The sequence below is a fragment of the Laccaria bicolor genome, genomic scaffold (genome assembly GCF_000143565.1).
Source record: "Laccaria bicolor S238N-H82 LACBIscaffold_5 genomic scaffold, whole genome shotgun sequence".
Lineage (NCBI taxonomy): Eukaryota > Fungi > Basidiomycota > Agaricomycetes > Agaricales > Hydnangiaceae > Laccaria > Laccaria bicolor.
The window spans coordinates 754,062-776,568 of record NW_001889876.1 but is presented as its reverse complement, the minus strand read 5'-3'; the positions used below and the strand labels follow the sequence as shown (position 1 = coordinate 776,568).

General features: G+C 47.4%; 7 protein-coding genes across 7 annotated transcripts; 4 read left to right on the top strand and 3 right to left on the bottom strand.

The window, feature by feature from the left end:
* Positions 1–28: 28 nt before the first annotated feature.
* Positions 29–1,348, bottom strand: LACBIDRAFT_313701 (uncharacterized protein; the record flags this gene model as incomplete). Its single annotated transcript, XM_001877344.1, has 1 exon — positions 29–1,348. The coding sequence occupies one exon, from the start codon at positions 1,346–1,348 to the stop codon at positions 29–31; it is 1,320 nt and encodes a 439-aa protein (XP_001877379.1).
* A 3-nt stretch (positions 1,349–1,351) lies between these two features.
* LACBIDRAFT_189243 (40S ribosomal protein S23) lies at positions 1,352–2,266 on the bottom strand. Its single transcript, XM_001877343.1, has 5 exons — positions 2,213–2,266; positions 2,084–2,148; positions 1,840–2,031; positions 1,633–1,788; positions 1,352–1,576 (listed from the first exon to the last, which is right to left on the bottom strand). Exons 1-5 carry the CDS (start codon positions 2,217–2,219, stop codon positions 1,559–1,561), a joined length of 438 nt encoding a protein of 145 aa, XP_001877378.1. The 5' UTR covers positions 2,220–2,266; the 3' UTR covers positions 1,352–1,558.
* Positions 2,267–2,354: 88 nt separating this feature from the next.
* LACBIDRAFT_246777 (uncharacterized protein) lies at positions 2,355–4,152 on the top strand (the record flags this gene model as incomplete). Its single annotated transcript, XM_001877707.1, has 8 exons — positions 2,355–2,491; positions 2,542–2,689; positions 2,751–3,040; positions 3,094–3,424; positions 3,476–3,574; positions 3,628–3,694; positions 3,746–3,934; positions 3,989–4,152. The coding sequence occupies 8 exons, from the start codon at positions 2,355–2,357 to the stop codon at positions 4,150–4,152; spliced, it is 1,425 nt and encodes a 474-aa protein (XP_001877742.1).
* A 70-nt stretch (positions 4,153–4,222) lies between these two features.
* LACBIDRAFT_247126 (uncharacterized protein) lies at positions 4,223–7,050 on the bottom strand (the record flags this gene model as incomplete). The annotated part of the gene is given in 19 exon segments (XM_001877342.1): positions 4,223–4,290; positions 4,340–4,503; positions 4,555–4,717; positions 4,768–4,801; positions 4,862–4,936; positions 4,989–5,074; positions 5,129–5,202; positions 5,252–5,344; positions 5,395–5,479; positions 5,526–5,658; positions 5,709–5,738; positions 5,792–5,926; positions 5,940–5,999; positions 6,055–6,163; positions 6,218–6,277; positions 6,333–6,595; positions 6,651–6,766; positions 6,790–6,793; positions 6,886–7,050. 19 exon segments carry the CDS (start codon positions 7,048–7,050, stop codon positions 4,223–4,225), a joined length of 1,917 nt encoding a protein of 638 aa, XP_001877377.1.
* A 184-nt stretch (positions 7,051–7,234) lies between these two features.
* Positions 7,235–9,285, top strand: LACBIDRAFT_189073 (uncharacterized protein; the record flags this gene model as incomplete). Its single annotated transcript, XM_001877706.1, has 12 exons — positions 7,235–7,301; positions 7,349–7,551; positions 7,610–7,714; positions 7,767–7,833; positions 7,882–8,121; positions 8,172–8,187; positions 8,235–8,269; positions 8,316–8,351; positions 8,402–8,436; positions 8,483–8,555; positions 8,606–8,731; positions 8,783–9,285. 12 exons carry the CDS (start codon positions 7,235–7,237, stop codon positions 9,022–9,024), a joined length of 1,245 nt encoding a protein of 414 aa, XP_001877741.1. The 3' UTR covers positions 9,025–9,285.
* A 3,660-nt stretch (positions 9,286–12,945) lies between these two features.
* On the top strand, positions 12,946–13,632 carry LACBIDRAFT_324078 (uncharacterized protein; the record flags this gene model as incomplete). Its single annotated transcript, XM_001877705.1, has 2 exons — positions 12,946–13,298; positions 13,455–13,632. 2 exons carry the CDS (start codon positions 12,946–12,948, stop codon positions 13,630–13,632), a joined length of 531 nt encoding a protein of 176 aa, XP_001877740.1.
* A 2,288-nt stretch (positions 13,633–15,920) lies between these two features.
* LACBIDRAFT_293078 (uncharacterized protein) lies at positions 15,921–17,597 on the top strand (the record flags this gene model as incomplete). The annotated part of the gene is made up of 6 exons (XM_001877704.1): positions 15,921–16,273; positions 16,314–16,678; positions 16,729–16,944; positions 16,998–17,116; positions 17,169–17,331; positions 17,386–17,597. 6 exons carry the CDS (start codon positions 15,921–15,923, stop codon positions 17,595–17,597), a joined length of 1,428 nt encoding a protein of 475 aa, XP_001877739.1.
* Between the last annotated feature and the right edge of the window lie 4,910 nt (positions 17,598–22,507).

Genomic DNA, 22,507 nt, shown 5'->3' with positions numbered 1-22,507 from the left:
AATAATGATTAATCACACATAATGAATTTCATTCGGATGTCCACCTTGCCAACACACCAAACGACATACCCTTCCTACCAACGGAATTCTGGTATCCAAACACACCAAGGCCCTTTGCATCTTGGTCTGATATAACAGTGACAGAAAGAAGAGTCACCTCAGTACTTGGTGGAATGTTCAATGTGACGCTCCAACCTCCCTGGGTATTGGTCAAGGGAACCGACGCCCCTGACCCAGTGTTTAAAAGAAAGACATAGTTGTCAGCCTCGGCTGTCGACATATGCTCGCATCGTTTGTTGACAATGAACGTGGTAAATCGCCCGCCCTCTATCATCTTAGTGGAAGGTTGAAGGGAGTAGGGGTGAAGGTCGAGATCATAAAAGTTCCGGAAAAGCTGTGGTCCCTCTGGCTCGCATATATACTCTTCCCATGTGATTGGACCACCCTCGTCCTCTGACAGTAACTGATAGGTTGGATCGTCTGGAAAATGACGCCTGCCGAATTCAAGTGGGGGAGAAGTAAACCACGTCGGCGTGAAGCGTGGAGTGTACGTCGCACCGTCGAGGTATCCAGCACCCCAACAGGAATCGATAAGGTGCCACTCGCCATCCATTAGAATGCAATTCCATGCATGATTCATTTGTTTGGGAGGGATGGGATCGTTGGGCTCAAGTGCAGCGTAACCAACACCCTTGCCATGACCCGTCACCTTGTGCACTTGCAAACCGATACACTCTGCAAGGTATTTGAAAAGTCCTGCATATCCGTCGCAAACAGCGACGCCTGACGACAGCGTAGACTCTGGCGTTGCAGGTCTGATATTTCCGGAGAAGAACGACTCAGCGTCGTAGGCAATGTTGTGGTGAAGCCAAGTAAATATTGCCCTGGCCTTGTCTACCTCGCTGCCGAAAGGCTCTGTGAGTTCCTGAGATAAGGATTCCAAGGACACGACCGAATGGCGGGGGTAACATGCGGCATGGGCGTCGACGGATGAGAAGTCGCGACATTCCAAGCATGATGGATCGCTTTGGGTGATAACTTGCGCAACAAGAACTGGCTTAGTTGCGAAGTTTGGTATAGGAGGAGGTGTATAATTGGGCTTAATGGGAGGTTTATGTTGGTGTTGGAATTCTTCACGAGAGTGGTCCAACGGGACAGAGCGCGTCGAGCGTCTAGGGGGTGGGGGCGGGCGGCGAGCAAGTAACCTGGCGAGGTCACTATTTACTGACGGCAAGGGCGGTTGCTTTGGTCTGCGAGGGGGCAACGCAGGTGTCTCAAGCGTTTCCGGCAATTTGGGAAGGCTATACCTCGGGGGAGGTGGAGGTACTTTCCGACGAGGACCGTTCATAATCAAGCCTCAAATAAATCATCTCTTGATCATCTCACTGGCTAATCTTATATACATAGCCGAAGGACAAATCACTGTAGCGTACGGCAACATTCTCTAGCCAGGCTCGCTTAATGCTTCATCCAAAGTTTATCTCAACATAACATGTCATAGATTTTTGGATGATGAAGAGTACAACATGGCCATAGTAGGAGGAAGAGTATCCAGCGTTTATGATCTGGGCTTTTCCTATGTAACATAGAGTTTGGCCAACATGTTAGAGACTCGAATAAGACGACACGGACCTTTTTCTCTTTCCATAGAGCCAGAAGGCCGACACCAGAAACCTTCACCACTTTGAATCGGACACCTGGAATATCACCTTTCGCCTTTCCACGACGACCGAATCCAGAAATGAGAACCTCGTCATTCTCATCGACAAAGTTCAGGCAACCATCGTTCTGGATAAGAGGTGAAGGATGCACAACACAAAAAGTAAGATGTGAACGCACTGGTACGAAAGCGGTGACCTTCTTTCCATTCTTAATCAGCTGCACACGGACACATTTGCGGATGGCTGAGTTGGGTTGCTTGGCCTCAACGCCCACTTTCTCCAAAACGATTCCCTTCGCATGCGAGGAACCTCCAGTAGGCGAGGTCTTGTAGATGTTTCCAAGGGCGCGCTTTTTGTACGCTTTATCTGCCTGTTTAATGTGTTGTGAGATGATTGAACAAGTGGATGATTGCTGGACAAACCCAGCGATTTTCCCGTCGGTCGGTACGGAGTTTGCGAGCGGCTTGAAGTCCACGAGGTTTGTTGGCTAACCAGCATGCAGATTAGAGGTACTGAAATAAAAGACGAGCAAAGGAATATAGACAACGTACAGCCCATTCTTGCGGTCGAGAGCGATGGGGATGAAGTCGATTGAGAATGGCGATGACCGATAAACCTTAGTTTGAAAACTATAACAGCTCTCGGGATATCCCGGAAATAATTAATAATAGTAATAATAATATATTAATTGTTATGATACCACGAAGATCTGTGCAGTTTCTACTTGGAGTATATAACAAACGCAGGCTTACTACAAGCTCTGTCATTAACCATCCACCTGAACTTTTGGACGACCTTGTTCGCAGAGGATTCATTCACGATGTCACCAGGTATGTATCCCTCGCACTCATAGGCCTTCTGCTGACACCCACTCCTACAGACGCGATCACCTCCGTGTTTCGCTCCAAACAACGCAGGGTGTATACGCGGGAATAGATCCTACTGCAAGCTCATTGCATGTTGGCCACTTGATCCCTCTTATGTGCCTTCTTCATTTCCATCTTCGCGGCCACAGAGTCATCCCCCTCGTAAGTATCGCTCTTCTGCGCTTCAGCACTTCCCGTGATATAAACAGTATTCCATTGCTAGATAGGTGGAGCAACAGGGCGCGTTGGGGACCCTTCGGGGCGATCGGTTGAGCGGCAATTAGCAGACGTCGAACAGGTTGAAAACAATGTTCAGTGTCTTCAAAAAAGTGTGCGGTCCTTTTTTAGCCGAGCTGTGGCCTACGCAGAAACGCGTCATGGAGCAGTGCAGGAAGAGCGCTTTCTTCCTGTCGTGGAAAGCAATCTAAAATGGCATTCGCAACTCACCATGCTTGATTTTCTTCAATCTGTCGGTATCCATGCACGCGTCAACACAATGCTAAACAGGGAGAGGTGCGAGTCCATGCCTTTGCCCTCAATTAATATATCTCATGCTATCTGGCTAGCGTGCGAGCACGGTTAAGTTCCCAGCAGGGCTTATCGTTTACGGAGTTCACCTACCAACTCCTCCAAGCTTACGATTTTTACCATCTCTACAAGCATCATAACTGTTCCATCCAAGTTGGCGGGTCAGATCAATGGGGAAACATTTTGGCAGGGTTGGAACTCATTGGCCGGCTTGATGATGGTCCTAGCGCACCGGCGACAAGTCATACAGGAGCATACGGAATTACAACCCCTCTGTTGACTACTTCCTCTGGAGAGAAATTTGGGAAGAGTGCAGGCAACGCCATTTGGCTCAACCCAGACCAAACTAGTGTTTTTGATTTTTACCAGGTGATTCGTAGCTTTCTCGCTAGGTCTTCGTATTCTAACCCGCCATACCAGTACTTCTTGAAAGTATCCGATGCAGATGTTGAAAGGTACCTGAACCTTTTTACACTGATGACTTCGCAAGATATTCAAAATGTCATGGGGGTTCATGTCGTTCGTACTACATGTCAAATATCGCCAGCAATTTCGCTTACGCTCTCGTTCAGGACCATCCCGAAAAAAGAGTTGCTCAGCGTCGTCTTGCAGCCGAAGTGACAGAAATGGTTCACACTCGTGAGCAGTTTTTTTCTTAGCGAGATCTCTCACTGAACTCACCCACATCAGCTGAGGGGCTGGTAAATGCGGAGACGCTGACTGGTCTTTTCTTTGAGTCGGATTATGCTGGTCTCAAAGTCAAGGACATTCTCTTGGCTCTCAAGGACGATCCACGACTTGTTCTGGTTTCCGAGGAGGAGATGAGAGCGACGCCTATTTATAAACTAGCAAGCAGGCATGGGCTCGCTTCCTCTAATTGTACGTGCTGGTCTCCCTACCAGACTCAATCTCATTGCATTTTTACTTGAATAGCCGCTGCACGGGCACTGGTGGCATCACGAGGCCTGTATGTGAACGACATCGTTGTTTGCGATATTCAAACACATATCCCAATCGAACATCTCATCGACGGACGGGTTGCCATTATGCGAGCCGGGAAAGACAAGATTTGCATTTTGATTCTGGAAACATCTTAATGCATCGAGGATGACTCAGAATTTCTATCTTTTGGCTCACGGAGAGATATGTGTACACGAATCTCAGGCTCTAATCAATGCGAATGGCACTGTAGAGTCTACGAACGGCCCAATATGATGCCAAGAATCCAATGGTACCTATATACCAGCTCAATCGGCGGATCAGGCCAAAGTGATGGAGGCTTACCTGTGATCAAAAAGTCGAGCAGAGCAATAAGGAACAGGTATCCAAGGTAGAGGACGACGCTTGATAGAGAGTCGAGCGAAAGCCGAGATGCCCAATAGAATATCCCGTATGCCATGACCCAGAATGCACTTCCACCACCAATAAGGAACGACCGCCAATGCCACCTACACAAACACAAGATCAGGATAGGGGAAGCGCAAACAGAAGTTCCATACCTGTACTCTTCGGCACAAAGGATGAAATAGGTGAAAAGGATGGTCACCGTGGCCGTCGTCAGGGACACAACGGCTGCTGTCAACGCCAAGAATCCAAACGCATAGTATGCGCGGGAGGCGAAGAGACTCGAAAGTACGAAGTACAGCTCAACGAATGCAGCGCCTAGGTGTCGCAATTGAGTTCAAGAAAGGTTGATATATGAGAAGGCGAACCGAAAGGGAGAATACCACTTAGCAAAGCCGCGATCTATCAATCAATAGCATAAGACCTTTCTAGGAGAACTTTAAGGTATGATGATTATCTTACCCATGGTTTGAGGTATTTAGGTCCAGGGGGAATTTGGCGAGGGATTTGGTGAACGCGTACGGGGTGACGTATACCCTGTAGGGAAATTTAACGACAGTTTTACAATAGAATTGCAATGTTAGCATACCCCATGCTTTGAACCAAAATATGACCCAATGGCAGACAGTGGTGCAGAAATGCCAAACCACAGCAGGATAATAAGCACCATGGTACCTGAAGAAAAAATGTAATGAAATTCAAACAAAAGGTAGAGGCCACAACACCCACCAAATGGAACAGCCCCCGAAGAGCCCGCAGTGAGTAGGAAAAGGTTCAAAAGAAAGACGATGATGAATATAACGCTGAATACCACAAATGAGATACTTTTCCTGCTTTCCAAGAAAAACATACACTGGTAAGATGGTAGCAGTCAAGAAAGCAGTTTTTCTTCGATCGGTGCCACCTAAAGAAGCATAAACACGACTAGAAAAATACCCTCCGATCCTGGACAATGTTTGTTGGGATAGGTATGGGACAACAGAGCATTGACATACCCGCCGAAGAGAGTCCAGCACACCATCATTACAGTTGCGAGCGAACCTCGATTGGAAGGCGAGAGGAAGCCCAAAAGTGCGAATACTGGGAGAATTTAGTGCGCGCCCTAATTTATGCACAGCTGCCTGACCTAGAGTAACCGCGACCATCGCGCATAGCTGAGAACCATTCCCAACCATGACAGAAAGGATTAGGGGATTTGTAGGAGTGCGGAAAACTTCCCCATGAACCAACTTCCATCCCCAATCTTCTTGAACATCCTCCTGCGAGTGGTTGAGTGGATACACCTCAAGAACAACGAGGAAAGACTTACACTGAGATCGATGGCGTTGTACCGAGATATCTGGAGGTCGAGTGAGCCATAAATTTTGACAAATTTGTTGCAAACAGGTATACATCACGAGTAACACTCCGGATCAGAATCATCGATACCATCACGCAGAGAAACACGACGATGACAAGCGAGTTAATGAGACTGAACCAGTGAATCCGGGGATCAAAAATGTGAAGATAGTTATCCCATCGAGTTGCCTAAAAACAAAACGAGTTCAGGGAAAAGACTTTCGCAAGACAATGTAGAACCTGCCCATGGTGTATCAGATTCCTGAAAAAAAAAGGTGCATTGATATCAGGAATGTATGCTATTTGCCTTCACTCACATTCCAGGTAACACGATAGCTATAACGAATGGGTTGGCTATGGTCCTCACTCAAAATTAGGGGAACAGCCGGGTCGCAGCTTGCGGCAGAGTCTTGAGGACCACCTATGCTAATTGACATTATCAGACAGGATGACATTAAATGTATAAAATGGACGACAAACCTCGCAGGCCATACGAGAACTCCGACGATGCGGAATGTGTCTGGAGTAGGCTTGTGATATCTGAACATGGTCATGGTCATTTCTACGTCAGATTTGAAGGAAGGTCGTGGCTTACCTCAGAACAATTTCGTAGTGATTGTTCATCGTCGGCAAATTCTGGCGTGGACCTTCATTATCTCCGAGGTTAAACCCCATGTCAAAAAATAAGTCGTTATTCCGCAGGTCAATTTTCATCTCGGCAGCCGGGAGTCCGTCGACGAGCCAGTTAAGAGCATAGTCTTCTCGGATCCGGTCATTAATGAACTTTGCTTCCTCTCCTGTTACATTGGGAACTACACAGAGTGTCTCGCAGGTGCCATTTTTCTGCAGCATTTTGATCTAGGAAATGTATAAACTTCTCAAATCTTCTCAGACCACAGGTGAACGGACTCACCTTGTACGGGGAGTTAAAAATTCTATCACCAAACAAAATCGACCCCAGTGACTCGGGTTGCTTCACTGGCCCTCCTTCAGGCTCACAGAAATGAAAATTTGGATGATAATAGTCATCTGAAATAAGGAGTTGGTACGACATTTCTTGAGCGTGCGGCCTGCTCACAGTTGATGAGAGATTTCTACGAGGAAAGTCAAGCAGGACAAAGAGCGTCATTCCAAGAAATGACTGGTACCAATTTTGCATCATTGCTTCCAGTAAGCATGGGTGTGAGGGCATTCACAAAGATGTCGACCTGTTCACCCTCGACATAGTTGCGGGGAGCGGCGCCTGGCAGATAGAAAGCCGTAATGGTAGGAATAATATAAAGCCATATGACAGCCAGAAAGCGGGAGCGCATTGCGGGGATCAGCGATGAGCAGCAGGCTGTTGACCTGTTGTCGACGTGCTGGACAACTTGAATTATGTCACGTGTTGACGCATTCATCAAGCCTCATTCTGCCTGCCTGCTGCCTCATCAAGCTCTTCCTGCCCCAAATTAAGTATTAATTCTGGCAAGAAGTAATTATCTAGGCCGCATAGCAATGCAGTTCGAGATCATCGCGAAGTGCCATACGACGAAAGCTCGCGTCTCGCGGATGACACTTGCTCGTAAGCATTGCTCTCGATCGACAGAACTCTCTTGATTTTCCTTGAAGATGGAGTAACCATGCTTCCAACATTCATGCCTGTGGCGACACAAGCAGCAATCAAAGGCTTAACCCCTCAGCAAGTAGAACTTCTCGGTGTGACCCTTATCCTAAATAACACCTATCACTTGAACCTGCGCCCTGGATTGAAAGTCTTAAACGAGGCAGGAGGGGCCCACAAATTTCAGGGATGGCATAGGAACTTGCTGACAGTACGCTACTATGCATTCTTGTTGATGCTGTAATTTTAATTGTGTTTCCTTTTGACAGGATAGTGGAGGATTTCAGCTTGTTTCGCTGAGCAAATTTACAACGATAACTGAAGAGGGCGCCCTGTTCGCCAGCCCTTTCACCGGTGAACCGACGATGCTTACTGTGAGCAGTTTCATATGGGACACTTATTTTTGATCGCCGACCGTCAAGGTAGCCAGAAGAAAGTATATCCATTCAACATGCCATTGGTGCGGACATCATTATGCAACTTGACGATGTAGGTCAGTCATTTCTTAATCTTAAACGGGTTGTGCTAATTTTACGGCCAGTTTCAAGTTTGACGACTGGCCCACGAGTGGGGGAGGCTATGGAGCGATCTGTGAGATGGCTTGACAGATGCATCAGGCAACACGAGCAATCAGGAAAAAAAGACACCCAGAACCTATTTGCCATTGTTCAAGGGGGTCTCGACCCTGCTCTTCGAGATCGATGCTTAGATGAGATGATTGCACGGAGAGACGGAGTTGCTGGATATGCAATTGGTGGTCTTAGCGGGGGTGAGGAGAAAGGTGAATTCAAAGTTTTAACAACGTCAACCTTCTCATAGAGGGCGATCCAGATACATTCTGGCGCATGTAAGAAAGATTCTCTTGTGATAGCAAACAAGCTAAGTGGAGCACAGAATCAAGCAATGCGCGGATAAGCTCCCCGAAGAAAGTAAGCAGTTGGTGTTCGCTGATCTCCTAGCTTACCGCGCTCACAGGACCTCGCTACTCCATGGGCATTGGCTTTGCTGAAGGTGCGATTGACAATACAGCGGTCAACAACTGTTTTAATCATCACCTTCAGACCTCCTCGTCTGTGTTGCTCTTGGGGTAGACATGGTGAGATTGTGTTTCATACCTACCTCTCTTTCTCATAGTGTTTCAGGCAGACTGTGTTTTTCCGACGCGGACTGCTCGCTTTGGAGTCGCTCTGACCCACCAGGGACCTCTCAACCTCAGTGAGAAGCTCGAATCAGACACGTATAGTCGTGCTGAGGTCCATTTGCAGAGCTAAGCAAACATGCCCAAGATTTCGGGCCAATCGACGAAGCATGTCCCTGTCCTACTTGCTCTGAGAAAACATCGCGCGCCATGCTACATCACATCGTCACGCATGAAACAGTGGCTGCTCATGGTAATGAGATTTTAGCTCGTGGAGCCTGCCCATCCTAATTTCGTTCACCAGCCCTCACCATACACAACATAGTGTTCCAGGCGCAAGTTATGGGCCGCGCACGCTCCGCTATTATCGCTGGGACATTTCCCGATTATTTACGTTCATTTTTTTCGAACTACTTCGGTGACACAGGTTATCCTGAGTGGTGTGTCAACGCTCTTCGGTCTGTGGGGGTTGATCTGCTAGAAAACAATCCCGCAAACGTCGTACCTGGCAAGGGTGCAAAATGGGAATATGCAAAGTCTCCATGATACCCAGCCGGAAATAGCCCAATGCAATAAATCCTTCACCACAACCCTTAACCACAACTAACGTCGTCCGTTCTTGCTACCACGAGATGGCCTAGCATTTTTCGCCTTCCGCCGTTCTGACTTCTTTCTCTCTTTCCGGATTTGTTCACTTGACTTGAGTTCCGTTTTCACGCGTCCGTAGGATTTTCCTCCGTATCGGCTTCTTCCATGTTTTTCTGGTCGTGATGGGGTTCCATCGGTTTCTTCTTTCTTTTTCAGTTGTCTGACTTTGCGCTCGTAAGTCAAGCTGAGCTTGTCCAACTGTTTCGGAGCAACAATCTTGTTGTGTTTGAACTTTTGGCCGGCAGGTCTACGTCCAACCGTTGCGCTGTTTTCTTGCTCACCAATGCGAGGCAGAGATACTCGATTTTTGGCTTTCCATTCGTCGAAACGGCCACTACGGTATGTCGCTGGGAGCCGTGTCCCATTTTCCGTCCTCACCATTTTCACGTTGTCGGCGCCAACGCCATCTCCTTTAATGAACCTTTTCTTTTTCTTATCCCAGTTGAGCTGATTTTTTCGCGCTGCAGCACCCTCATCTCCCTCTAACTGGAATGAGATCTTTTGAGCTTGTTTGGCGAACGAAGATGCTCCGTCCGTCAGGGAATAACTAAAAACAAATCAATCAATGAGTTGGGTAAATATAAAAGCTAGGCCAACCCTTTTTCAGTCATGGCGTTTTTTTGATAATGAGACATATAAAATTCTTCGTCTCGGTAGCCCTGCCTCTTATCAGAATCATTGAAAACAGCCTGAACAGACGCATTTGAGAAATATTTATGAAATAAGGAAGGGAGTCATACGGCGATATCGTCTTCATCTGCCATTTCAACATGTTGATTGGATGTTGAGTTATCTTGTTCCGATTCGGCCTCAACCTTGCTGGCAGACAATGCAGTTCTCTCAGCGCATCTCTCTAACGCCTTGCGTCGTTCTTTCATCAGGCCAGCGTTGGCGGAGCTTCCCTTCGAACCGAGTTCAAAGACGGTTTCGGAAGGACTGAACGAGTTGACGGTGCGCAGCAAATTTTTTCTTGCTTCCTCGATCTTCCTTTTCTGGTCTGCATCTGTGCCTCGAAGAAGGACAGGATGTATGCCAGAATCTGATCCAGCAAGCATCCACTTTGAGTCTTTCATCATCTCCTTTGCTCGTTTATAACTCTGAGGGCTTGCCTTTCCCTTACTGCGTTCATACATGGCTTGACCCCGCTTCATGACTTCCCGAAGGGTCGACAGGCTATGGTTGACACCGTCGAGAGACCTGAGGTATTCTACCTCGTCGTCGATGGCGTCACGCTGGAATGTCCCCAGGACCAGCGCTTCCGTATAAATTTGGTCGCCTCCATCCGTGGAAATGTCACTAACGAGTGGTCGACCTAGGAACAATTGAAGGTCGAGCAAGAAAGGTAGTTCAGGATTGGTTATGAAAGACCAAGCCCATCCTTGCCGTCCAGCTCTGGCAGTACGCCCAACGCGATGAACGAAAACCCTTGCACCCTGCGGGAAATCATAATTGATGACATTTTCCAATACGGGGATGTCTATACCGCGAGCGGCGACATCTGTGACAACCAGAATGTTGGTGAGTCCGCGACGAAACTGATCCATTTGGATTGAACGAGCTGTCTGGTCGAGGGAACCATATATATGAGATACAGCGTAACCTGCTGTGGTCAATAAATTCAGAAGATATTCCACATGATGTTTTGTTGCAGCGAAAATAAGTGTTTGATGAGGAGCAGTGAACTGTTCCGGATGTTTAGATTTCCCTTTACGTTTTTTGTCCGAAACGTTGGTATCAAGTTCAACATTGCTGGCTCCGAAGGGAACTTTGATGACGTTGCGTAAGAGTGTTAGGAGACAAGCATCCTTTTCGGTGTGTTTTACGGAGAAAAAGGCCATCTTCAAATCCGAGCTAATCTTGCTTTCAGCATCCAATCGTACCAGTTTGGGATCTTGAAGACCTGCTTTAGCAAACTCCACCAAAGATTTTGGAAGAGTCGCTGAGAAGAGGACCGTTTGACGAGATGCAGGAAGACGATGAAGAATTTCATTCAAGGACGTTTCAAACCCCATTTCAAAAAGGCGATCCGCTTCGTCAAACACGACATATTGGACTGATCTCAAATCAAGATTCATCTCAACGATGAGGTGCAGTAGTCGTCCTGGAGTCGCTATTATGCTGAGTTAACAATATGAGAATGTGTACTTGTTGATGGCAGTGTCAAACTCACATATCCGGATTGCTTGTAACCATTTCAAACTGCTCGTCCAGACCCTCGCCACCGACAACAAGGCCCCACCTTAGATTTTGACCTTTCAAAGAGCTCCCTTCATCTTTATCTTTATCTCCAGCATGATCGCCTTGGCTTTGCCATCCTCGGGCCAATTCCTTGCCAACTTTCAAGACCTGTAGGGCCAACTCGCGCGTTGGAAGCAAAATAAGAGCTCTGGCACCAAAACTGCTAGAATGTCGGCCATTGAGCCTTTGCACAAGAGGCACCATATACGCCAAAGATTTGCCTGAACCTGTCCGAGCCATACCGACAAGATCTCGCGGTGGATCCGCGAGAAGGGCTGGTATCGAGAGACGCTGTATTGGAGTTGGAATTCGATAGCCTTGAAGGGTTAGGGAACGGAGAAGAGATGCATGTAGGCCTGTGATACGCTTTAGGACACTTTCAAAAGCAGAAAAACTTAAATAACCCATGCTCTGAAAGCTTCCCCCTCCAACTTCCCCTTTGGCCATTTTTGATTTACCTTTGGCCATTTTCACGACTTGTGTACCCTCTTTTACATCTCGTTTTGTAATGGATGCCTTGATGAGTCTTAAGAGGTCTTCATCTTCGTCACCGTGAGCTTGTCCCGTCTTTGGTTTTTTTCCCATCAGGGCAGAGGAAATATCTATGTTTTCATCCTGTCGCTTATCCAAATCATCATCGTAGGAAGGGCGTTTACGTTTGCAAGCAAGCATCAAGTTTAGTTGAAAGATGGTAGAGTGGTGGACGCCGGTGTGACCTGGTGTGACATCACAGTTCACGACTACCATCCATGATCCAGCCAATAATCTTCCTTTTCTAAGCCTTCCCACTCTTGACTGGCGTCCTCCTATCTTTGGTATAAACTATGGAACCGCAATCACCGCATGTCAGATACTGGCCTGTAATGAGGATGGCTATCTCTCCACTTCTCGTGATCGCCATGCTCATGGACGCATAAATGATGACCTGAATTCAATTATGCCCCCCGGGATATATTACTACCAAATCAGTTCCCAAAAATCTGAAGCACTATACCCAATATGCTGTGATTTTTCTTGCTGTGAATTTCCGCATGCACAACTCCCGGCCTGGGAGACCGAGCCCCCCAATCAAATGACTGGCGTTTGGCCTTCAAATTGGACTGCAATAAGCGAAAACCGAGACACTAAGTGTCTCGTATCGGAATGGCAGGATTGCCTTGCTACTGTCCATGTTGTTCCCAAGAATAACAAGAAATGGGTATGCAAAATGCTTGTCCTCGACATAGGTTTATCGCCGATCTGGCATCTTGTCGGCTGTATCAAAATAATATGCATGTCTACCTAAGTGGTGACCAACTTTCACTCATAAACAGCTCCAGCAACCTCTTCACTCTTCGGTGGGATCTACATTTGGGCTTATTTGATCAGGCGGGATTTGTTATCGTCCCAAACTCGTTGTTCATTTCCTCAAACCCACTCAAAGTACCCAACTATATCACAACGTTTAATTCGATCACAAAAACACATTGTCTCATGAAGCTCTCTATGCTCGTTTCGCGTGGGCGTTGATGGAGATTGTCAAGGGCTCCTCGGTGGCAGACATGAAAGAGTTTAGATTTCTGACGGCCTCAGACACTGATGATGGAGGTGATGAAAGTGGCGGAGACGAAGGCGGTGGTGGGGACGAACTCGGTACTTAGTGGTGGAGGAGAAGAAGGCGGCGGACGCAGTGGTGGCGGTGGTATTAGAGGCGGACGCGGTGGTGGTAGAGGCGGACGCGGACGCGGTGGTGGCGGAAACCAAGGCAGTGGTGGCGGTCCCGGTGGTGTAAAACGCAAACGCAAACGCGAGGATGAAAATGAAGATGTTGAATCACATCGTGGTATGGGTGCAACGTCCGATCAAGGTAGCGATTGGAGAAACGGCAGCCACGTTACGCCTGATGCCTGTCCACGAGAAGGTAGAGCCCGGCCAACATCACACCTTTCAGAGTTGTATGCTGATATTATTGAGCCAGATGATAGCTAGCTGTTGCTTGATAGTGAAGCCCGAGAATTTGAAGAGGACATGGAGACTGCAAGTCACATTCTTCTATCTTCGGTAACGTGTGATGTACATATGCGTTTAAAACCTTGACATATCAATCATAGTGGATCCAAATGTCAAGCGTCCGCTAGGCACTATGAGAATATCACTTGGTACCCAGGGAGGGCGATTGTCGACAGGAGAAAACAAGCCTACTTTGATGCCCATCCGCAGATTAGGGCTCGCAGTGGTCAACTTTTACCAGCTGACTATAACTCCTCCTCCGATGAGAATTTGGTGTAATATCACAACTTCAATCATTGTTTGCTACCTCTTGGGCAACAAATTGACCAGTGAGATGTCCATGCATGTAGATGACAAAATCGGGTAAGAGCCGTTGGAAGTGTTCTGAACCTGGAAAACCGAGGACAGCGGTGGGTTCATGGGTTTGGACGGCCGCTCTGTCGGAAAAATCGAAATTAGCATATCAGTGGTTGCGGCAGCTGATGAACATATGCGAACTGATCAGCTTCTTGCGGGCAGCCTTTTCAGTCGGCTATTAGATCATGTCACCACTGGTAAGCTGCTGGTCCGAACAACCAGTATGTAATAAGTTTTTTCCTGGCAAGCATATCAGAAGGTTATCACCTCACATCATCTCTGGTACCTCTAACAAGCCTTGTCCAGCCTACGAGGAGGAGGGATATCATATCTGAGGTGCCGAGGTCATATCGTTTTCAGTGCTGACCGCTATCATGATTTGATCATGATCTGACAAGCATTCCCAACAAAGTTATCGCATCACGGCAAATTATTTCCATCGTAAACGTCCGAACTGTCTGGAACCCATCAACGACAGAGTCCCTCTGTCTAATCTCTTCGTCGTTTTCAACTGTCCATCGCCACCCGTAATACCGCAGTGCTGGGCAGCCATACCTTGCGATGTCCGGTGCAATGTGGTCTCCAATTGTGCTGTTTGAACTCCTGTGGAGTTCAGGAGTGTTGGAGAGAACATACTCCACATCATTGGAGTGGCAGTCGTCATGCTCCAACCTCGTTCCTGTTGCCCTCAAACGTATATAATGTGCAAACACTGTGAGTGAATTCTGCCATGAATCCTCAGCTTCGTCTCATCCCACTTTATTCTCACCCTCTCCTCATCAGACCCACATTGGGTCAGGATGCGACGAGCAGACCGACCAAGACTTTCCGCCAATCCGAATATTCAGGAGCACACCCAACTCTTCTCCTTCTCCTCCATGTAACCGTCCTCATCCTCGTCGCCGTTCTCCAGTAGTTTGGAGACACTCCGAATGATGTTCCTCACTCAGCAAAGAGCCAAGGTTGAGCCAAGGCCCTCTCAATCACGATGTCACCCGCCAAACACCGGACTTGGGACTAGGATTCGGAATCATATCGAACAATAGAGGCTAGCACATCGGCACGGCGTGGGCCTGGCAAGGTGAGATATTAAACTCTGGTCCGGAAGCGGTGGTTCTTGCGTATGTTCGGGAATTATCTGGAGTCTAGTAGCACTGGCATGTAGATATCAATGTATAATCTTGGTATAATCACAAAACTATTCCGTTACCTTCATATGACTGCCATATTATTAATTGGATAACGTACGACCCCAAATTATCCCAAACCCTCCCCGTCGATGTTGACTCTGGTGGCCGTTGTCATCACTATTGCCAGTGTTGATCATTTTCACCAGGTAATCGCCCTTGTCAGAAATAATCACGCTGGTCAATAGATATCATGGTGATCATTCTCACAATCCGATATAAATGATTACTGAGCCATATTTTTCCCCCGAAAAGGTGACGGACTGATATGTGCTGATCTCTTCATGTCTCTACATATATCCTAATTTTGATTTTCCCGACATCACGAAAATTGTTCGTGCAAAAACAATATGCGAGCTACACTGTAACGTCGAGCACAAGACTAACCGAACTGACGCTTGGTCAATGATTGCGAGCGCAGCAGGCAATAATTTTAGTTGCAAATGTTACAGGTTGTACTTCCGCAAATATGTAAATGGTGTCGGTCTTGGACGAAAGCGGCATTCGTTCCGCGGATCGAGTGGTCACTCTTACAGCTGATTGCGAAACGTTAGAGCAGCTCGGTTCCCGTTCCAGCTCAACCGTGTGTTTGTTTGCGGCGGACACCAAAGCCAAATAAATCTGATCGATAGGGCTTTTCAGAACATTTGACGCGACGTGGTAGCAAGCATTTTATTGAGAGGTTATGCAATGTGTCTTCTGTGACCATTCCGCGCCATTATTATTCGAGGAGAAGGAGAGGTGAAGGTATGTAGATAAGACTGGGAAAAGTTGAAGCAAAGCTTGAGCAAAGCAGGTGCTGCTTTTGGAAGGTGCTGATGTCCAGCCATCAACAAACAAACAGATGGTTGGGCTGGAACGGGAAGCAAGCTGCTCTAACGTTTCGCAATCAGCTGTAACCAGAAGTTCAGTTGGCGACATGGACCATGTACTTTGTGTATCGTTATTTGTGCATGCTGACGCAAAGCGCTAATACTTAGATTGTAGTATGTACTTGGTGATTTGTGGACTTCCAATCCCACAATGTTTGTTGTAGCTACCTCCCTTCGCACCGCTCTACGGAAGTCTCCACATTGCAAGCTTGTCCTGTCACCTCTGTCGCAGTTTTGTGCTCCTCACTTTACTTTCATGTCTACCTCTCTGGCTCCCAATGTTAAACGACCTTTCGACGAGTCTTCCACCAGTGTGCGGATCAACGACAAAGAGGATGGCGAAGAATTTGTTTGTGACGAAGAGCCACACATGCTGTCACCTGAGCAAGGCTTTGGGTACTACCCTATTGCCTTAGGACAGAAGCTGGGGGAGGGCAAGCTTGAGATTGTGAGGAAACTCGGATGGGCCGGTTATTCCAGCGTCTGGCTCGCGCGCACACTCGGGTATGTGCATCTTTGGGCAACTATCTGTTCATGAAATTAGTCATGTTAGAAATGCATACCCTGCGAATTACGTCGCTGTCAAGGTTCTTACCGTCAACGCCACGGTCGGCGTGCTGGATGGACTGCTGGTCGAGGCGAACTCTCTTAGAACCATCAAATCGGCCAATCCTAATCACCCGGGCTACAGACACTGCCTTCATCTATACGATGCGACCTACGATACAAGCTACCATGGTCCTCACATTTGTCTCGTCACCAACGTTCTTGGGGCAAACGTCAACAGCCTCCGAAGGTCGCAGCCCAACGGTCAGGGTGTCATCCGTGTTGCTGTCACTAAACGCATCATCAAACAAACACTTCTCGCTTTGGACTACCTTCACAGCCAGTGCAACCTCGTGCACACAGGTATATGTTTCAGTTCTCCCGGCGGAACGTAGCTAACGACTGATCTTCAGATCTGAAACCCGATAACACTCTCATTTATATTGACCACGAAGATGCGGCTGTAACTCGTTTCCTCGAAGAAACGCCCTCCGCCACATATGAGCCTCGTATTGAGCCCGATTTATCTCCTAGTCCTATTATCACGGTCAAATCGCAGCCCCTCCCTAATTTTGGTCTTCGAGAAGATGCAAGCAACCTCAATATTTGTTTGATCGATTACGGTCACGGTAAGCAATCTCACGTGGGAACGATGGTTTCTTATCCGCTCAGCCGTCTATAGCAACACCCGCCCAGGAACACATACTAAAGCAGGTTCAACCTACTCTCCTCCGCGCACCAGAAGTTATCCTTGGCCATCCGTGGTCTACGCCCGTCGATATATGGTCATTGGGGTGCCTGGTAGGATATAGATCGTCTTTCCATACCGATCGACTAAAAGATGGCCATCTAGGTATTCGAGTACCTAACTGGTGTAGTTCTTTTTAAACTATGGGATTCCTCCTTCATGAGTTTGGAGGATGTTCACCTCCAGCGGATCCTTGAACATATTGGTCCTTTTCCCTCTAGCTTTTTACAGGCTTGCCAACGTCGGCCAGATTTCTTTGACGAACAAGGTAAGATATCACATCTTGACCTATCAGGTAGCGGATCTTAATTTCTTTATAAAGGATCGCTGCTTCGCGTGCATAATCTGTTCCCTCAAGCAATAGAAATATGTCTCCGTGCATATAAGGTCATGGATGAGAAGGAAATTGCGCCTGCTGCTATCTTCATTCGAAAGTGTTTGACCATCGATCCTCGCATACGACCTACAGCCTCGGAGCTCTTGGATGACAAGTGGCTCAAGGATGTGGGAGAGGCTAGCACTAGAACACTGTAGTTGACGGTGCTGCTGATGAAATTTCGTTAGTTACTGTGGGTGTCACCTGTGTTGATATGAGCGGCTGGCCGAAAGTGAGCTCGACATCGAGAATCTAAGTTTTATGTTATGGCGGTTGTTCTGCACATCCAATGACGCCTAGGCTTTGCGTGATGCAGAGGCGATGTGACTGACTGAGTGATAAGGGAATAGCCAAAGTCAGGAAGATCAGGCGCGGCGCGCGCCTGATTCCGACGTATTTCCACTCGAGGTATGGCTATAATCCTATATGAAGAAAAAGAAAAAAAGGGGTGATGAGATCACGTAGTGATTGATGTGAGGAGCGAGGGGAAAAAATAGGAGGGAATACATGCGTGTATATATGTAGAAAAGGGATACGTCCATGTCGTGGGGGATGAGGGGGTTGGGAAAGTCTGTAGAAGTAAAAGATAAAAAAGTCTGTGAGTAAGTAAAAGTCTGTAATAGTAAGAGGAAAATTAGGAATCCAAGGCGTGGATGTATGATGATGCGGAGCGCGCAGTTTGGCCAAACAGCAAGGCTTGGATGAGAACGGGGTTCTTGCGGATGTAGATTTTGAAGGCATCTGATGCCCATCTACCGATTGCTTGAATAATTGCAGGTGGCACCCCATTTTCAGCAAGGGAAGTTGCCCCTCCTGCTCTGAGTGATTGGCCGGCGGTGTCAGAGTCAAAGAAACGACGCAAGCGTTTGATGAAGAAAGATCGGGTAGGGATGACACCCTTGCTAGTCAACCAAAAGGGGGGAGCTGAAGGGGAATTTGCTGTCGCGTGCGTTGATGTATGCGAGGAAACGTTTGTGGGGGTCGAAGACATGCCCATTCTTTCGAATGATAATGGTATTCCCTTCAAAGAATCTGTCGGCCTTATGGCCAGGCAGAAAAAATTGATAGGAAAGGTCGGAAAAACGTACAGAAGTTCGTTTTGTGACTTTTCGGGGGTCACGGAGTTGCGGGTCGTCTGGGTAGGTCATTTCTCCCAAGCGGAAAAGGGCAAAGAAGCCAGTAAGCAGTTGTGCGAGAAAAAGGATGTCGTCGTAGTCAGAGGAATCTCCTAGTGCGTTGACAACCAATTCAAGGTCGTCTAGAGTGAGGGCGCGTTTACGAGAAGTTGGCGTACCACGCAGACGCCTGCACCCCTGCAATGTACGGTGTACAAGAGCAGAGTTGCGTGCTTTGCGTATGTCGGGGAAATAAGGTTCTAGTTGCTGGCAAATGCCAGAGAGGTACGTTGCGACGGATCCAGGTTTGATATGGTGACACATGTAGACTGTAAATAGACTAAGGGTGTCAGGGGTTGGATCAAGGGGGAAGTCATGTAATTTGATGAAGTTTAGGTAGGAGTTGAGGGCGGAACCATAGGTCTTCCATGTGGAGTTGTCGATGGTTTGTCCGAGGGCGATAGCTCGCTCTCTGAAAAGCTTCTCCCGTGACCAGGCTTCCCTCTGAGGTTGCCAGGACCCCGGTCAATAGCAGAAATGGTCTGGTCCCGATCCGGACAAAAAATTTGGATTTTTGCAAATCGGCCGGGAGCCAGTCCGGACAGAAAGTGACCAAACGTTGAAACTAGCCAGAACCCCAGCCCGGACAGGATTGCTCAGGGCACATACACCCTCAGGCAGCAATCCGGACAGAAGGTCTCTTAGCTGAGTCGTGAAGCGCGCGATATGGCGTGTGCCACTCTTCCCTGAGAATGAGTGTTCGATCCTTGCACTAAACATTTTGTGCACTGTCCTTACTTTTCACGTGTTTTTGTAGTTGTTATGCTCAATAAGCCCGGATAGCCTGTCAGCCATTCCAGGAACCTCATGGACTTTGTAGATAGATCGAGAATACTGATTCTTGTCTGTTGAAGCTCTGGGGGCGTCTCTGGACTCTTTGCGCCTACCTGGGCCGATTTTTACGCCCTGGAATGGCTAGATCTGCAAATCCGGACGAATTTTTGCCGAAAAACCCCCAGATCCACCAACCCGGACAAATTTACAAAATTTGAGGTAGGCCAGGTACAATCCGGACAGAAACTGCGAAATGGCGTCCGGACAAAACCCCCATTTTCGGGATCAGACCGTTTCTGCTATTGACCGGGGTCCTAGGTTGCCTGGCACGCACAGTTGTAGGGATCATTTTTTTGGAGCCCCCAGCGGCAATCGAGGGGGTATGAAAGGTGAAATGATAAGGTCAGGGACGTACTGACGTGCGACATTAAAGTTGTTCCTCGAGATGGCATCGGCGACACAGTTCAGCTCTCCGGCGATGTGGAGGACTCTGAGTTGTAAGTTGTAATTGATACATGTGTCGGCGGCATCGATGAGGATTGTGTTGTAATGGGGGAGGCATCTGAGCCTATTGAAAATGGCGACTGTATTGTCGTTATCAGTGTAGATGAGGACTTTGGTGGCTGGGGGGACTCGGAGGATATCGGTGACATGGTGAATGGCAGATAGGACACATAACGCTTCGAAGAAGAATATGTGCTCGTCGGTCGTGCCATCAGGGGTGGGTGAGTAGAAACCGACACGGTCGTCAGGTAACCAGAAACCCATACCTTCAAGGCAGGCATCACAGAAAATCGTTAAGTCTGCAGCATTCGCATCCCAGTAAATTTGATGGATGAGCTTGACACCGCTGTCACGCTCCAGGTGGTCTGCGGCCCAGGCGAGGTCAGCGCGGACGGCGTTGTTGATTCGGATGAATTGGTTTGGGGCAGATTTACCACCTATTTTCGCATAAAAGTTGTTTAGTGCAGGTCTGAGTAAGGGGAATACGTTGAAACTCCAATTTATCCAGCCCGCTAGCCTCTGCCATTCGCGCAAGGTGAATTTGTGCTTCGTGGAGATGAAGTTGCGGATTGCGGTAATCAATTGTTGGAGGCTTTCGGCGCACATATATCAGTCACTGTGTCACGTACCAAACATAGTAGCCGGACATGACAATGACTCGTAATGAACGGGCCAGCCGGTCCCGGCCGGACTTTCCAAAACATCCCTTTACCAACTAGAGTTTGACATTGTTCCAATGTCAACAAAAACCTTGCTTGTATTTCATGCAAGATAAGAATAAAAAATCTTATAGTGCTGAGTACTGACTCCTACGGGCGCAAAGCCGGCAATGACATAAAAATGAAATGAAATTTCTTCAGAGTAAGTTTGTGATCTTTTATTGGCTGCTCGTCGCCGAACCACTTGCGCGGTTCGCTCCTCGCAGCCATTGGAAGTACTATCACGTGGGGGGAGTTGGACCGTTTTCAGTGTCTGGCTCCGTAGCACAATAAATACAACACATTTTCTTTGCTTGTAGGGAGAAAAGGCTGCAGTTGTTACTGCTTAATGTAAGTCTCAGCAGAAGTTAACGGAATTTTATTGATGTGGTGCTACTGTAGCTTGATTTCGACGAAACAAGTTCATTTGCATACACCGAAGGGTGTCTTGGTCCAATCGTCACACGTTTGTCACATCGGTTTGTAGCGTCGCAATTGGCATGCAGCGGAGTCTCAACTTGTCACCAGGATCCGTGGTGTAACTGGCTGTCCCTGCAATATGCACTTCACAGAGCACTTGGACGGGATTCAATTACTAGAATACATTGAAAAAGATTATATGATATACTTGAGATAGTTTTTTGAACGAACTTTGGCCATATGCTCGTGTATCTACCAAATTTGGGTGTGTCACAACTTGGTGTAAACACTTTACATTTGTCTCGAGAACAAGCCACAAGTTAGAAATAATTGTGTAAAGAACCTGAATCAGTTTGAGAGACATCTATCTATCTATGTCCAATTCTTGGAGGCCAACAGATGATCGTGGAAGAAGGAAGAGATGAAATAGTAAAATGGTCCAACCCAATACGACGGTCCAACTCCCCCCACGTGATAGTAGTAGTCGAAAACCTGGCACGACAACAAATGCAAAAGGGTTATAGTACTGTTACCAGTAAGTAGTATTGTATAAGTTGCAGAGTTTGAGCAGATTTGTTGAAGACAGTAAGTAAATTGAGTAACTTTCTCAGAAATCTCTGAGTCTCCGCAACTGGCGATGGCGAATTTGCTTCGTTAGGTTTGGCAGCAGTCTAGAGCAGTCTCTAACGTTTCGGCGTCAATAAAAGGGATATATGACCTTGGGGGTCAGTACAATGAATTTGTATGGTTAGGTTTGGCAGTAGTCTAGAGCGGTCTCTAACGTTTCGGCGTCAATAAAAGGGATATATGACCTTGGGGGCCAGCAGGACGGATTACATAATTATGACCGTGGTAATAGACCTTGCCAAGCAAGGTAATGGACCAGCCGGATGCATACAAATGGCTTGCGGGCACGGCGTCTCTTGCCGCGGCAGCTACCTACGGCAGCCTTCTGGGTGTCCCGTCAGCATCACACCATAGTTCCCCAATCTTTACTAGAACAACTGTAATACTGTTACCTGCTTTGATGTTGTACTGTTTGCTTCTATCAGTAGTAGCTAATTGTAAACCTCCACCCTAAGCTACTTGCTCTACCACACAGCTGCTGGTCAGCAAAGCATGCTGTATATACCCCAACCTGCTCCAATGGTAAATTACCTGTGTCCATAATATTAATAAATGACATCTATTGAAATTGAATATGTCAACTCTGGTTAAGCATTTGATTGACTCCAATGGGGCGGTTATTTCAACTCCCATGGGGCATTTGATTCACTCTGGCAGAGAATTTTTAGCTGAGTATGTCAACCACCATGGGCATTTAAATTTGACTATTTTGACTCCATGAAGAATTTGATTGACTTGAGGGGTTATTATGTTTAATTGTAAATGCATTTCCAGAGTTGACATACTCAATTTCAAATGCCCTGGAGGAGTGAACCCAATGCCCCATGGGAGTCAACATATTTGATTTAAAATACCCTGTCAGAGTAAATA

What these genes read in the sequence shown, in the direction of transcription:
- LACBIDRAFT_189243 (XM_001877343.1), bottom strand. An exon ending in ACCGACGGGAAAATCGCTGG is followed by an intron (nt 2,032 to 2,083) that starts GTTTGTCCAGCA and finishes CACATTAAACAG; the next exon opens with GCAGATAAAGCGTACAAAAA. An exon ending in AGGTCACCGCTTTCGTACCA is followed by an intron (nt 1,789 to 1,839) that starts GTGCGTTCACAT and finishes CCTCTTATCCAG; the next exon opens with AACGATGGTTGCCTGAACTT.